Below are 16,905 nucleotides of genomic sequence, written 5' to 3'. Positions count from 1 at the left end.
GGTGTGAAATGTTGAGGCTTGACAGTAAATAAAGATCCCAGAATCGTGGGGCTCACTTGAAATGCTTGTCTAGAAACTGTGAAACTCTAAGCGGATTTGCAAAAAAATAGATTATCTAGATCATTTTTCTGAGACACAGCAGTTGGCCAACTTGTCTAAACTCTGATAACGCTGGGAACTTTTAGCATGCCCTGCAACATTTCACAGATTACAACAGGAACATACTTGTTTTGCCCCTATGCTCAGTTTGGGGTCAGCAACTGGCATCCTTGGGCAGCTGCTAGGGCCACAGTTCCCTGGCAAGGACCCACCACTGATGAAAGTCCTTGGGCCCCCTTTACATTTTTTTTCCCAGCCTGGCAGTCCAACCAACACTGGGTGGCTGTGTCTCGCCGCCATTTTAATTTCCCACAATATCCCCAATGTACATTGGTCTGGGGCATTGTGGGAAAATTTAAATGGCAGCTAGACCAGCTTGGGGCGCTCCTGCTCCCTGCTGCTACTGTCTCCCACTGCTTGCCACCAAGTAAGCCTCCCCAACAACTGACCTGGGAGGGGCCCGCCCAAGGTCTCCCCTCATTACTAACTCGCATTAACAACAAGCTAATAAGGCACCCCCAAAAGACAAAGATAGAGATAAAACGGGACGATTTACCAGTGCCAGGGGCCAGGAAATAGGAACTGTTCCTAGTAAAGAGAAGCCGTTGCAGTGTATGTTTTTATCAGGAAAGTTAATCTACTAACACTGGGTTTCTCTGTTGACAACATCATGTTATTAATACTTCTGGGGCTTGTCCGGGCCTGTAACCACCACTGTGCGTGCATGCATTCCCCCCCCCCCGCCTTTTGATGAATTTGCAGATTTCATTAAAAAGAGAGGTGTAGAAAACCTGTATCAGCTGTATAGTTAAGCCAGAATACTTAACTATTCTGGAGTACTGGAGTCAGGCAGGAGTACGTTTAGAGAGGCAATATTTACATTAACCTGCAATACTAGAAACCTGTCTGAAACAGTGGGGTGTACACACAACATGCTAACCCACACTAGGTGGTTGAATGTGGGTTGATGTTGAACTGCGGGTTATTTGCTGAACCATGGGTTAGCGCGTTGTCTGAATCCAAGATATTTTCTGCAGGGTGGCTTGTTAGCCACACAGTGTGGCTTGTTAACCACCCTGAACAACCCCAAACACATCCCATTGGTTCTCAAGATGGCTTGTTTGTGAAAAATATGCCACACTGCATGGTTAACAAGCCACCCTGTGGAAAATGTCCTGGGTTCAGACAACACCAGGCCTCTGTGTCTGTGCATACAATTTATATGGATAGGCCTTTCCTCTACATTTGAATGAAGGATATTTTTTCAAAATTTTAGAGGAAACAGCTCTGCAGCCTTCTCTATTATTCGTAAAGAATAGAGGCTGTGTTCGAATCCACATTCACTAGCTACTTGAATGCAATGCCATATGTGATACATTCATTTTTAACTGTCATCTGCATTTTTAGGACAAAAAACTAAAGAGAAGCATCACAAGTCCGGGTTCAGTTTCTGAGTGTCTGGCAGCTGATCAAACGGAATCAGGCATCAGGGCTGCGGAGAAAGGGTTGGCACAGACAGAGAGCCATTGCCCGACACAACAGACAAGGAGAGCACGCACTTTTCATGACTTACTGGCTCCATTACCCCAGCTGCAGAAAAAATGGTGCAGCTGGACTAGTAACAGTCCTTTCACCAAGCTGGTGAACAGCGGGGTAAGTATTTGCAAAGGCCCTTCAGGGAAATTAAATGCATCTTTTGCAGACTTGCCAGGTTTCAAAGTTGACCCCACTACTTTGGATCTTGAATGTTTCCCTGTTAGGGCTTTCATATCTACATACTCATAAGAATCAAGAAGATTGCAAACATGTTATTGGGATTATCCAGGCCATATTTTTTAAAAAGAGCATAGACGTTGAGTAAATTATTGGCTTATCGCAACCTGCGTTTTGCTGCAAGAACTGGAAGAAGCAAAATATACCCACCGTAGAAGACTGGTTGCAAAATGCCTGCCAGGTGGTGGTGGTAAAACAATACAGTATAAAGGACTATGGGGGGGGGGGATGTTTATTTGCACAATTGGAGATTTTTTGGGGGGGTCCATTGAATTGTATCTGAATTCTATGCAGATGTCTATCAATTACTAAACATCGTATAGGGGTTTTCTTTAATGTATTCTCTGTGCTGGATGTTATCTACAAAATATGATCTGGGGTTGTGTATGCTTTCTTTTTTTATGATGAACATTAAAAAATGGTTACCTAAAAGAAAAATCTAAGAAGGCTGCTTTGCACATTAGGAGAAAGCAACAGTAAAGGGTGTAAGCGATTTCTGCCCTAGCCAGCATAGTCAGTGGTGAAGGATGATGGGAGCTGTAGGCCAAAACATCTGGAGCGCCACAAACTGCCCATATGAGCACTGGTGATCCAATTGAATCCCACCCTTTGGCTTCCAGGAGTTTCAAAACTACCACTGCAGCCCTACTGTTTATTTTAATTTTAATTTATTTATTACACTTTTATACTGCCCAGTAGCTGAAGCTCTTTGGGCGATTCATAACAATTAAAACCATGAAGCGCAACACAATAATCTAAAAGCTTCAAGCTACAGTAGAAAATTAAAAATAAAAACCAAAATAAAACCTAGCAGCACTACAAAGATTTAAAATACAGTAACAGATTTAAGACAACAGAAAGTGAAAGACTAAAATGCTGGGGAAAATAAGGTCTTCACCTGGCACCAAAAAGAACACAATGTAGATGCCAGGCAGTAGAGGCTGGTGGCTCTGATTTCAGTGGGGCTGTGAATCCATTCTGGGTTTTAGTCAGAAACCTCCAGAACTCTAAAGGAGCTATCCATGACACTGAACCCTATCCCCACAGTAGGTACAGAACCTTGGATAGCTCCATTAGCTTCTGGCTAGCGCCAGGTGAGCCTCTCTGGGGAGCTCACTGCACAACTTGGGTGCCACCAGTGAAAAGGCCCTCTCCTTAGTAGCCACCCACTGCACTTCCTTTGGAAGCAGTTTAGAACAGCATTCCCCAACCTATGTGTTCTCCAGAGGATGCCATTGGCCATGCTGGCTGGGAATTATGGAAGTTGTAGTCCAACATATCTGGAGGGCGGCAGGTTGGGGAAGGCTCATTTAGCAGCTCACTTCAAAAGGTGGGGGAGCTATTGAGCTGACCACCGTGCTTCCTTACCTTCAGAGCACTCCTTTCCATATGTACATGCATATTCCCCCCTCCCCTGTATGTGTTGACTTTAAATCATGGGGACAGGAGGCAACTTGTACAAAAAGGAAAGAAAGTAAGACAGTGAGGAAATTGAGCAAAATAATCCTTTCTTCATTTACAAGTGCTTCAAGGAAGTTCTCCTTGTTATTCTCTAAGATCTGCTTATCAGAGTTGATGTTACAATTGTTCCTGGCAGGGCTTTTCTACATCAGTGAGAAGCCAGAGCGCAGTTCCTCGAAAAGTAACTTCATCTGCAGAAATAGAGGGAGTCACTGAACTGGCTTACTCGGACTCATCGGCCAGTTCTGCATCTTACCCTCTGACGCATTCAGCACAGAAGCAGTGCAAGCTGAGCAGCAGCTGCAACTTGAAGAGATCCCGATTTGGAAACCCTTACTTTGGATTTGTAACAAGCTCTCCCGATGGCAAGCGGCCGAGGTTCCCTGATCATTCCAAGCATGTGGGTGTTAGATCACCAGTCAACAGCCCAGTAGAAGACCCCCCTGAAGGTCCCATCCAACTCAAAAGCAACAACACCGGTAGCTCAAAATCCAAGGCTCTCTCTCTGGAAATGGACAAGCCCAAACCTGCTTTTGTTATTTCTGAAGACGGGGATGACCAGAAGCCTTTGGTTTTAGCAGAGCACATGAATCAATGCAGGGATGCTTTATCCGAGCCCAGTGTGGCTGCCCATAACCTAGGAATGGGCGTGGTGGATGAACAGCCGATGCGCCTGGCTGTCCAAGGAGAAGGCTTGGTTGGGCCCACCAGCATCAGGGCAGACCCGGATCTTTGGGGAGAGTACCCCAGTTCATACCAAGATTCCTTGAAGGACTGCAGTGCTTACAAAGCTCAATACTATGTGCCTGATTCAGACACGGACACTACCAATGATCATCAGAATGTTGATTCCTTAGCCTTTCACAGGTTGTGTCAAACCTCAGTCCAATAACTCTCCCAAATATGGTACCCAAACAGACCCCGAATGTTCAGGCTAGTGGAGATGGAAGCAATAAAGGCAAATGTTCCTTTGAGATAGAATAAAAGTTGTACTGCACAGAGAGGTGGAGCGTGAGCCGACTCTGTTTATGGGCGTAATTATGTGTGAAGTTGCACTAAGTTGCACTGCCACCTCTCTAACGAAATCACATCTAATGACCATGGCAAAAGCTGTAGTGCACAGAGCTTTGTGTTGGCTTATGGAGACCACCCAACTGGATCCTCTGAAAAAGACGGCGGGCTTTCTTAAAGTGATGTTTGAATAGGGAGGCGCTTTCTGTTCTGATGCCCTACCAGGAAGCAAATAGTCAAACTTGCAGTGAAAAGAGACATGCTGTTTTGGACATAATACTTTGCACAAGATCAACCAAATTCTTGCCACAGTTGGGGACAATCACACAATTTCTTACTGAAGTTTCACTGTGGCTGCACAGTGAGGTGGCGACAGACGGAATTTAGAACTGCGTTTAACAAAAATAAACTACAAAGAGGTCAACAGTTAGCTACATGAGCACAAAACAAAATGCACAGCAATCCTTGGTTGATTTCCACTGCATTTGGGCATAAAACTACATCAGATTTGAGAGGGTTAAGTTTGACAGAGTTTTCTTGGAGACAACAGTCCTGCTATTCTTAAGGACTCCATCATAAGGGGATGGTTTCTTTCCTATATCCTGTAGTGGACTAGCTTCTTCACTCGAGCTCTGCCATTTAGGCTAGGAGGACCTTCTGAGCGTGCAGCACTTATGAACAGCTGGGAAGAGTTCCAGCAACCCAATAATTTTAATGCTTTGGAAATAGGAATACACGCTTTGGAGAAACATACACCATCTTCGCACATTGCTCAAAGAATCCCCATTGCAAGGAACTGAAATTTTTACCAAACCCAGCTAACTATTCTTAGGAGTGGTTCACAGTGGACATGTCCTGTTTTTACCGTAGCAATAAAAAGTTCCAAAGGTTGTCCCATGCCTTTTGTGACGCACACTTTCAACACAGGCTTTCTTCACACAGAGCTTTTATCCCGCAATTGAGATTGCTCCCTCACAGAAGTATGCGGGCTTGTTACATGACGCCGTGAACCTCTAGGGCGTCTCCTGCACTAAATGCCCTTTGTTCCGTTTTTAAATAAAGAGCCAGTGTGGTGTAGTGGCAAGAGTGTTGGACTAGGAGCTGGGAGATCCAGGTTCTAGTCCCCACTCAGCCATGGAAGCTCACTGGGTGACTTTGGGTCAGTCACTGACTCTCAGCCCACCTCACAGGGTTGTTGTTGTGAGGATAAAATGGAGAGGAGGAGGAGAATGTAAGCCGCCTTGGGTTCCTTGCAAGAGGAAAAAAGGCAGGGTATAAAGGCAATAAACAAATAAATAATAGATAGCAGATAATGAGCTATCAAATTACCCCACTGTGTTCCCGCTTGAATTCCCTCCGTGAAAAGAGGAAAAGTGGCAAGAAGAGGAGTGAGTTCAATGAAAGATAATGGAAGGCTTGGATACAGGGAGAAGGAGGGGAAAAGGGGAGGGGGGAAAGGAAGCAGGTGAAAAAGGGAGTTGTGTTCCTGCAATTAAAATGGAAGCAGAAAGCCTAGTTTTAAATGCAGGATTTTAGGCTGGTGTAGAGATGCCCACATTCACCCTGGGGTTTACTGTTACAATCACCATAAAGAGTGGATAAACATTTAATTAAAAAAGGGCAGGGGGAGACATGGAAAATCCCAACTGGCACCCATTCATACATCTTCATTTCACATTTTTACTTCTGCAAATGTCAGCATGGCAAAACTACCTGGTGTGCAAATCATGAACCAATCCTTACGATGGGTTTGACTAGAACCAAGCTTTGCACTGCTGTAATAAAAAATGCATGTACACGCACACATTTTTTCATCCCGGAAAATAAATCACCAGAGATGTTGCATGTTTTTCTGTTTGCCTCCTGCAAATGTTAAAGTCTGCCTTCTTCCATTATCATATCTTTCATATGACTTGTACCTGTGTCTCTATCACTTGGTCTAGTGATTTACACCCTTAAACTGATTTGTCAAGGCTTTTTGGAACCCTAGGAAATGTACTGTTGAGGATGATTGGGCATGCTTTGTTTAGAAAGCCATGGCCCTCTCAAAAATAGTTCTTTCAAGGTTCCAAGCATTCCATGAGAGGGAAACCCTGATAATTCAACTCAGGTAATGTATTTAAGCACTAACCTGTAGCCATAGGCAACAAGGAATTCCATGTAGGCTCATGAGCAAGATGGAGGGAGGAGAAAGAGAGCACTCCATCCTTCTTCTAAATTCAGCATAGGAACCAAGTTGGCATTCAGAGGCAGGAAGCCCCCTCCTCTGTACCCACCATGGAAATAAAGTGGACTGGCAAAGACGACATAGGCCCTTTATTCCTCCTCTGCCAGCCTGCCCCAAGCAAGCTAGTAAACATTTTTGCAGGCTACTAACTTTTGTGCACTTATTTACAAGGTTGGGTCAGTTTATGCTTTAGTGTACGTGTGCCATTAAAAAGTTGCACCCTGGAACTATTTTTGGCATGTGACGAACATTATGTTTCTACTGTGTTGGTTTTTAACATCAAATCCAGCTATTTAATGCTGAAAAATGCTCAATGCTTGTTCAGCCATTTCCCTTCCATGAGCAAGTAATGCTTTTCTATTGCCAGCAGGCCAATCTACCCACAAAATCTAAATAGGAAAGACTTTGCTGCCTCCACCGGTTGTGAAATTCTGATTATAAATGAAGAGTATGCATTTTAAGTGCAAACTAAAGTTTGATTGCATTTCATAGCCCCTTCAGTATTTTACATTGTCTCCTGATGGTAAACTGGTAAGAAATGTATGGGTTACTTAAGCATGGATGGAAGGGATCTCTTTTTCAAGAAAATCCGTGATTGCATCTAACTTAAACACAAGGAAGGCTTCCACATATCTATTGCAAAACAGGTGCAGTGGAGAAATGGAAAACATCTAGCCCTCCCTATCAAATGGAGTGATTTCTTTTTAGCTCTGCCTTGGAGTCTAAAGTCTGGCTCCTAAAATACTTATCCCTGATTTTGCCCAGACTAATTTATGGTTTCACCTGTTCTTTAAGCTTCCATCTGCTCTATCTTAAGAGTATTGATAGCAGTTGTCGAGAGGCTGTGTGTGCATGTGTTGTTTTAAATTAAACGTGGTCTCTATATAGAAATATGAGCACTGGGTTTAGTCATAGCAGAGGAAGTATGAGCAGCATTTACAGTGCCTTTGAACTGGAAACTTATTTTCATGTATCACCTTAATCTTCATGATTGCTGGATAGCATCCGTTAGTCTTCAGGGAGAACAAGCAAGTTCTAGCTTCCCCCCTGCCCCTGCTTTTTGTTCATTTGTTTTGCAAACCAGTGATGAGAGAGACTAGTTTAATATTTTATGGCTCTGCAAAACGCTGTTTAAAAGAAACCAAGGAATTTATTTGGTCTTGATTTTTTGTTTGTTTTTTACTGTCGTATCAAAATTTCATAAACTACAGCTGCATGGCGAATGCAGAGGAGATGAGGTCTGTTGGTGTAGATTTCACTTTGAAAAATAAAGATAAAAATCAGCCCCAAACATCTGGAAATCCTTAAGTGATTACTGGTTGGGATAGGAAGAACAGCTGTAGCCACTGTCCAGCATTTATAAAGCTGCCTCAGCTGAAGCAGTTTTCAGTATTTCTTCAAACCTGCAAAATCTAAACCCAAATTCTACAGCCTGTATAAATTATGAACATTTCCCTGTTACATGTAATTCACTTTGCATTATCAAGGCATAGGGACAATGAGCTATGCAGGGCATCGAAGCTCTGCTCCTTGAGCACTGGAAATATTTTTTCACCTTTCAGCTTCTGAGATTACAGCAGACATTGTTCACATACTTTCAAGCCTATCTTCACAACAATAAGGACTAGAAACCTTAAAAAAGCACAACCTGTTAATATGAGGCTTTAACAGTACTGAATTCTGTACCCAGTACTCATAGCGTACATTTATGTTGAACATACATGGTCCTTATTTTTTCCATCCCCGTCTCTGATATAGTACATTGGAGTTTGGACAATTCCTAGAGAATGGCTACTAGTCCTGATGGCTATATGCTGCCTCCAGTGTCAGAGGCAGTATGGCTATGTCCACCCGTTGCTGGGGAACACAACTGGGAGGGTGCTGTTGCACTTGCGTCCTGCTTGTGGGTTTCCTATGGGCAGCTGGCTGGCCACTGTGTGAACAAAATCCTGGACTAGAAAGACCCTTGATGTAATCCAGCATGGCTCTTCTTATGAACAAGGCATTTAGGATTGGTGATTTCTGACATCTAGGCCCTCTTACTTTAAGAATTGTGCAAGGCAGATGGACGTCCCACAGGAGCAACTTCTCCATCACAGTGATGGAAGACCAGGCCTGCTGTATAGGATGGGAACTTCAGAGCTTTGATAAAGGGGCAGAAATCCTTCCCTTGTGGAAATATGCAAGCTGACTGCTTAGCCATTTAGGCCATAGAATCATAAGAGTTAGAAGGGACCCCAAAGGTCATCCAGTCCAGCCCCCTGCCAATGCAGGAAATCCAGTATTACAGCTTCCCTGATAGGTCCAGGGTATCCTATACAGCTTCCTTAAAAACCTTTAACGAAGGACAGTCCACCACCTTCCAACACAGTTGCACACTAAATTGCCATTGGCCAAGAGAAACAAGGTTTTCCCTTTAAAAAATAATTAATGTAAGGATACTCACACAGAAAAAGAACATTCAATGCTGCTAGTTTATGTCTCAGGCAACAGTATCTGGTTCAATTCAAACCTACCTTACCTGAACAGGAAAAGATATTGGCTTTACTCCAAAGGAGAACATTGTGCAGTGATTTATTTATTTATTTATTTATTAAATTTATTAATCGCCCATCTGACTGGTCACCCAGCCACTCTGGGCGATGTACAACCCACCATAAACAATTTAAAACAATAAAATTTTACCATAATTTTTTTTTAAAAAAAATACCCTAACCCACCCCAAATGCCTGCCTGAACAACCACGTTTTTAATGCACGATGGAAGCTCATTAAAGAGGGGGCATGACGGAGTTCCCTAGGGAGGGAGTTCCACAGAGTGGGGGCCACCACAGAGAAGGCCCTCTCCCTCGTCCCCACCAGTCTAGCTGTCCTGGCTGATGGGACAGAGAGAAGGCCATCCGAGGCTGATCTTGTTAAGCGGCCTGTCTGGTGTTGCTGGAGGCGCTCCTTAAGATAGGCTGGGCCGGAACCATATAGGGTTTTAAAGGTCAAAACCAACACCTTGAATTTGGCCCGGAAAACAACTGGTAACCAGTGCAACTCCTTCAGCACTGGAGTGATGTGATCTCGCCGGCGGCTGCCTTTAATCAGGCGAGCCGCCGCGTTCTGTACCAGCTGCAGTTTCCGAACCGTCTTCAAGGGTAACCCCACGTAGAGCGCATTACAGTAGTCTAAACGAGAGGAGACCAGGGCATGTACTACCGATGGGAGCAGATGGTCGGGAAGGTAGGGGCGCAGCCGCCGTATCAGATGGAGTTGATACAGCGCTGTCCGGCTCACAGCTGACACCTGAGCCTCCATGGACAGCTGGGAGTCCAAAATGACCCCCAGGCTGCGGACCTGGTCTTTCAAGGGTAGCTGTACCCCATTCAACACCAGGTCAACATCCCCCAGCTTCCTCTTGTCTCCCACCAAAAGTACCTCGGTCTTGTCAGGGTTGAGCTTCAGCTTATTCCTCCCCATCCAGCCACTCACCGTCTCCAGACATTTGGACAGGGATTCTACGGCCAACCTTGGTGAAGATTTGAATGAGAGGTAGAGCTGAGTGTCATCCGCATATTGATGACACTGCACCCCAAACCTCCTGATGATAGCCCCCAGTGGCTTCACATAGATGTTAAATAGCATCGGGGAGAGGATGGAACCCTGTGGCACCCCACAAGTAAGTGGCCACGGGTCCGAAACCTCCTCTCCCAGTGCTACCCTCTGGTACCTGCCAGAGAGGAAGGACTGGAACCACCGCAATACAGTGTTTCCAATGCCCAACCCCTCCAGGCGGTCCAGGAGGATACCGTGGTCAACGGTATCAAAAGCCGCTGAGAGGTCGAGGAGAACAAGGAAGGAGCATTCACCCCTATCCAGAGCCCTCCTCATATCATCCACCAAGGCGACCAAGGCCGTTTCTGTCCCATGCCCAGGCCTGAAGCCCGACTGAAATGGGTCTAGATAATCAGTTTCTTCCAAGTGTGCCTTCAACTGCACCGCCACCACCCGCTCAATCACCTTGCCCAAAAATGGCAGATTTGAGACTGGGCGAAAGTTGTTCAGAACTTGAGGATCCAAGGAGGGCTTCTTTAAGAGCGGTCTTATCACTGCCTCCTTGAGGGCTGATGGCATCACTCCCTCCTCAAGGGAGGCGTTCACCACCGCCTTGATCCCCTCACCCAGTCTCTCTCTGCAGCTCATAATGAGCCAAGATGGGCAAGGATCAAGTAAGCAGGTGGTTGGCCTTACAGATGAAAGCACCTTGTCCACTTCATCAGGAGGAAGAAGCTGGAACCGATCCCACAAAACCGGTTTGCCACAGGCCGCCGGATTCCATGGAGTATCTGGGAATGCAGATTCTCACTTACTTCAGAAGAGAACGGGAAGCTGCCTTAATTTCCAGCCCATTCAGTGTTCACAATGAGTTCGTTATCATATGCACATCCCTATCCCGTCTCATAGGAAATGCCATATATTGTCAGACTATTGGTCCATCTAGCCTGGTATTGTCAACACTGACTGATGGCAGCTCTCCAGAGTTTCAGGCAGGGTTTTTTCCAAACCTATTTGGAGGCGCTTGGGATTGAACTTGGAACCTTCTGCATGCAAAGCAGGGCTTTCACCACTGAGCAAGAGCCAGCCCCCACCCCCACCCCCCCATATTAGGATGCAGGTCTCAGTGGATGCCAACGCCTGGTTCTGTTGCCTTCACCCCTTCTCTGCCATAAAAGTACACTTTGATTGGAAATCAAATACACCGTTGTGCAAACAATGATGCAGGTTGATATATTTGCTTAAATTGCATAATGGATTCTAAAGGCAAAATGTGGGTGTGTTTAATGGCGTAGAAATCAAGCCAAAAGAGAATATCACAGCAAAATGAAGAAGGAAGCAGTTTCCATGAGTAATCCTTTTAATCCTTGAAATTCCACCCCCGCCCCCCAAAAGTCGGAAGAACGATGTGCCACCTTCTTTACAGAAGAAAATCCCAGAGAAGGTGACTAGGCCTTATTCACCAATATCATAATCCTCAATGTTTTCCTCAACACCTATTCTAAAAACAGACATCTCCAACTCCCAGTTTCTCTCTCTCTCTCTCTCTCTCTTTTTGGTGGGGAGGGGTGGGGGAGTGGGAGGGAAGCCTGCACTTTAGAGAGGTTAAAATATGCCAAACAATGTACAGTTTTTAAACATCAATTTTATGAAGTTATCACGTTAACTAAATATCACCTGGTCAAACCATACTTTTTTTTTTTTTAAAAAGGACTAAAACATATTAGAGTATGTAATACTCATGAAGAATGGAGCTCTTCATCACTTAAAGAGCACATTAAAAGTTTAAAGGTTGATTCAGCCCCACCAAAACTGGTAAAATTACTATTTTTCACTCTTTTAAAAAAGGTACAACAAATGCACAAGAAAAAGAACACCTTTTCATTCCATTGCACTACTTCAATCTCCTAATGCATAGAAAAGTAGATTTAGTCTTTTATAAAGGAGGAGGGTGGCATCAAAGGAAATCCACAGCCCTCCAATGTTCAGGTAGTTTTTGATGTGCCGTAGAGCTGATTGTTTCAGATTTCCTTTTGCTCATCATAAGATGGTATTGAGGTGCACAGAACAAGCACATATGCGTCCGGTATGAAACATTACAAGCAAAGTATAAAGCACAACTTTTAATTTTGATCTGCCCATAAAATTTCAACCTGTGCACCAATAAAGCAGAAAGTCTCTGCTGGAAGCCAATCCAGTATGCAGGAAACAGGAACAGGGATTGTGAGGCAATGTGCAATGTGTAAAGGGCTCCTTTTTCTATATATGCAAAAAAATTGCTTGCATGCACTGCCTGAGATGAAAACAAACCAAGCAGTGGGGAATGGTCTGCCTGAGAGGATACAATAGCTGCATGCATTTAAGCTGTTTTCCAAAACTTTAAAAACTAAAAAAAAACCAGAATGCAGTTAGCAGTGTTAGAATGAAACTGAATGTACCTTTTCTGTTTTGCAAAGTTCAAGGATTATTCCAGATCAGCTATTTTTGTGCAAACATTTAACTAGAAAACAGGCCATTCCATAATATTTATTTTGTAGAGCGTAAGAGGCATTTTAAAGCCAAACGCCATACCTTTACAGATGGAAGTTTAATGCACACACACCCTGTTTGTCCTCCACAGCACATGCTCACCTCCCCAAATGTCAGTAACTAGCACATTAATCTTGAACCTGCTACTTGAGCTGTTCTGTCTTGCTGTTATAATGAATCTTGTTGCCACAGAATGGGTTTAGCACAAGATGCTAAGTGGCCTGAGCGCAACAGAAAACCTCTGCTTTCATTGGGGCAGTTGACATGACCAAGAGGATAAAGTGGTAAAAACTTTCCTGGAGTGTACCACTCTGGGCTACAGGAAGAGGGTTGCATGGTTGAATACTCTGGCACGAACGAGCATTTCTGGAAGACTTGGCTAAACCCTACTCTCTGACTTGTTAGTCTCTGATATGGGGGAAGCATTCAGACATGGAAGTCATCAATTGAAACACCATTACCAACTTGGATTATGTCAACTGTATAAAAAAATTGCCCTTACTTCCAAACCAAGATGTTCAAGATTGACTTCCACACTGTCAAATGAAATGATATGGGAACACCAATGTATATCTGTGTGTTATGAGATTACTTTATAATATTGTATATTTGCCTATCTATCATTTTCCTATGTAAGGTTTAGATGATGAGGTTACTAACATTAGCATTGAGGAACCTGTTTAAGCAAGGACTGAATTAAACAAATGTATGCACGGAGACAAAAGCTATTCAAATGACATTCTATTCACATGGGAGCAAACTGTTTTCAGCCCTGTTTGAATACAGTTGCTAGATTCGTGGTCCAGCACACCAACCATAGTTATTTAAGTGTAATGTCTAGAGAATGGCCTGAGTTTGGGCTATGATGTCACATGGCGACAGCTGTAATGAACTTAAACATTGTACTGTTCTGAGGATGCCTGACACGTCTTTGCTTTTTTCCCTTATAGCAGGAAATCCAGCAGCAATTCTGGTTTCCTCAAAAGGTAACAGTTCTCACATAGCGCAGTATTACCCTTTGGTCTTTCCAGCCCCTGCAGCACACGGTTAACATTCTTTCAGGAAGTGACTTCACCATGTATTATGAAGAGCACAGCTTGGCATCACACAGGGACTCCAGACTCTGATTCACACTTACCGATAGTGACACGGAAGTCACTTTCCCGTGGCTGCTTCCCAGACTGCAATGGAGGAAATATGTAGGGGGTGGATTTACCTGGGAAGAACCATGCACGCATCAGAGGCCAAATTGAGGTGGACTGACATGGCATTTGTATGGTTCTTCCCACATGTTTCCTCCATTTCAACATTACTAGAGTGGCATGGGAAGTAGATACAAGGAAAAGGCCCCCACACCGCTAACCAACAGGAAGCATGAATCAATTCTGATTGTGAGGCCAGATTTAATTGAACTGAGCCATGTTTCAGATGAAGTCCAGAGTGCTCCGCTGTGGATTGCATCAAGGTTTAAGTGCACTCAGTAGTCTATGAATATAGTGAGTGTGCAGCCACTTAGCTGTTCGTTTTAAAAAGTAAATCATTTTCTATCGGGCTCACTAGAGCCTATTGGACGTAGTCAGTAAACGAGCTACACCATCACACTTTGGAAGCTCTGCATTTTTAAAGCCAGGAGTGGAAGAATGAAGTTTGTAGGATTAAAGTGACCAATCCTTCAACCCCATCCTTAAAGTACACTATAATTGGCATTACATCCTAGGTTAGCCTGTTGGTTTCCTCTTTGGATCAGTTCCCACATTACTACCTTGGGGTATGGGAGCATTCTCCCGAGTCATCCCCATATCTAAAAATGTAATGCAGTTTGAATTAATAACTTTGGCTGGATCATACCCAGCACTATTAAATTCCACTGGTTTTAAACAGGAGAGGTTTAAGCACTTACTTAATGGGCTGCACTGTGCCCGTTATTACGGCAAAGGAAGACAAGGATACAGGCAAGGTATTAAATCTGCCAGCATGTGTGGTTTTTTTTAAAGTAGTCTATGTTGTAAAAATGTATTTAGTGCATTGCTGAACAGTGATATTGCTAATTTAGCCACAAAATTAATTCCAGGGGGGAGGGGTGAAGGCAACTTATTCTACACCCCATCCCTTCAAGGCTGCCTTGGTCTTTTGTTTTACAATCTGCACTTCAACTAATAAAGCAGAAATATACCCAGTGCACAGTTCATTTCAAAGACAATTTCCCATTTAGCAAATTGCTTGTGCTGCTATTTGTGTTATCTAATTCTAAAGTTAAAAGGACAGCTTACAAAAATTGATATAAAAGGTGATTCTGTCGTGGTTAGCCAACATGCTAAGTATAGGAGCGGAGACAAACCCCCGCCCCCCGCTCCTTTGTTTAATGAGAGGAAGCTCATTAATGTAAGAGTATGGGCAGATACAATCGAAGACAAGAATATTTAAGTCCTATTGATAGCAATGGCATCTAAAAGTGCTTGGCTTTTATTGGAATGTGCCCATTCCATCCGCAACAACCTTGAGATTGCTTTATTGTCTGGCGAAGCAAAAAAAGAAAAGGGGTTTCCAGTGTAACTGGGCAATGAGTGGGAGAAAATAATTGTTAATCAAAATATGGAGTTCCTCTTAATTAAGACCACAACTTTTCCCTTAATGGCTTGTAAAAATATGGATTGCATTAACACATTTTCTTTGTAAAAGACGGCCCCGGGGTACAATGGAGCCTGGTTCTTCAGAGGATATAGTGTGGAAACTGCCCCAAGTACAACTGATATCAAAAGAGGATGGACAGTTTAGCTCTTGCCCTTAGTCCCCAGAGCAAACACATCTAATGGATATTGAAGGGAGCAGGGCCATGGGGAATCTAGGAAAGCAAAAAGCTCCGACTAAAGAAAAAGAGTGCCCTAATTTATCCCACCACCAATAAAAGGGGTACATCCCGATTGCACTAACTGGACATCATATCACCCTGTCAGGAGCGTGAAAAGCGTTGCTGGGAATGGCAGGGCAACAGGAAGTGTCAGGAACAACTGGATAGGCCATGCTGAACCCAGCAATTATCTTTTGACAGACAGGTTGATTGGTGGGGGACCAGGGTCTTGCAACCAACCCCCTTAGGAAGACCCACAGAGACATAGCCCAAAGGGTTCTGCGTTGTACAAATCAGGTGGAGCGGATGAGCAGCGTCGCCAGTCTATGAGACAAGGAAGAGCTTATATCTCACCTAGCAATTTTTTGCATCTTGCTGCCCCTCACTGGTAGGTCCACTGCACAGTTTATTCCACAAACAATAGCTCTCAATTTATTTTAACATACAGAGTCGCCCAGTTTCCACCACAGTGTTAATCCCCTTACTTTACTCAATGCCATTAGTACCTTTCCATCCACTGATGATGTCATAAGTCAAAAATATGATGAAACGGGCAGGTTAAACATGAATGAATTGCTTTTTCTTCCTCAGAGAGAATTCAGCAACAGAAAACAGAACTTCTGCCCTGCTCATAAGCTGCAAAACTTTACAGATTAAAAACATCACATCAGGGTACCTGATGAAAAGAGTTACCAGCTCCCTGCCTTGAGGGAACAACGAAATGATTACTGGAGATTCAGCAGTTCAGGTTTAATTCTCCCCTTCCTTCTCACAGGCTGCAAGTATTCAGACCAGTTAAATGCCCAAAGCACCTTCAGTTTTTGAATCGTGTTTGTTCACAAATGTGATTGAACTTCCTGGAACAACAACAAAACAGAAAAAGCAAAGCACAGAACATTAAGTTTTTCATAGGAGATAATATGAAAGACCTCAAAAATTGGCATAACTTAATGTGATGATTTAAAAACAAACCTCAAATACCATTCATACGCTAACTCCCCCCTCCCCCCCCAAAGACTTGCACCAGGCAGATAGTTCATCCTTTCCCAAACTGGTGCTCTCCAGATATTTTGGGTGCCAACTTCTACCATTCAAGATAGCTGGGGCTGATGGGAGTTCAAATCCAAAACATGTGGAGGGCACTGGGTTGGGGAAGATGAAGCAAGTTGATCCACTGATTAAAGTAGATTATTTTGGTTTTATGTTTTAGAATATATATATTGCACTGAGTTGCACTAAAAAAACACCCCAAACTCTAGGCTGAAGATTGAAACCTGTATGCTTTATAGAAATTGAACATATTTTACATATATGTTCTTATTTAGCATAATGCATTCTGCTTTTCCTTTTCTGGAAAGCATCAAGAAGCTACCCAGGAACACTGGAAGGCCTATTCAACTCCTTTACTCCTTCTTCAG

The 16,905-nt window shown here is 43.7% G+C and overlaps 2 protein-coding genes across 6 annotated transcripts in view; one reads left to right on the top strand and one right to left on the bottom strand.

Annotated features, from left to right (window-relative positions):
• Window positions 1–6,800, top strand: part of LOC146336070 (uncharacterized) — a 60,576-nt gene extending 53,776 nt beyond the window's left edge. The window contains exons 6-7 of the mRNA XM_084820146.1: window positions 1,507–1,752; window positions 3,470–6,800. Of these exons, the coding sequence (XP_084676272.1) occupies window positions 1,507–1,752; window positions 3,470–4,225 (1,002 nt within the window). The 3' untranslated portion in view covers window positions 4,226–6,800. The remainder of the gene's footprint in view (window positions 1–1,506; window positions 1,753–3,469) is intronic.
• CHFR (checkpoint with forkhead and ring finger domains) overlaps window positions 1–16,905 on the bottom strand; it is a 91,622-nt gene that overhangs the window by 39,779 nt on the left and 34,938 nt on the right. For 4 of the 5 annotated variants that reach the window (XM_084820147.1, XM_084820150.1, XM_084820149.1 and 1 more), the window contains one exon: window positions 11,791–16,344. In XM_084820147.1, the coding sequence (XP_084676273.1) occupies window positions 16,302–16,344 (43 nt within the window). In that variant the 3' untranslated portion in view covers window positions 11,791–16,301. Of the gene's footprint in view, window positions 1–11,790; window positions 16,345–16,905 lie in introns of those variants that run through there. The other variant, XR_014785778.1, reaches the window with a different exon arrangement.

This window comes from Heloderma suspectum, chromosome 13, assembly GCF_057233095.1.
Source record: "Heloderma suspectum isolate Gila_16-S chromosome 13, 16-S_ref, whole genome shotgun sequence".
NCBI lineage: Eukaryota > Metazoa > Chordata > Lepidosauria > Squamata > Helodermatidae > Heloderma > Heloderma suspectum.
This window is presented reverse-complemented; position numbering and strand designations above follow the sequence as displayed.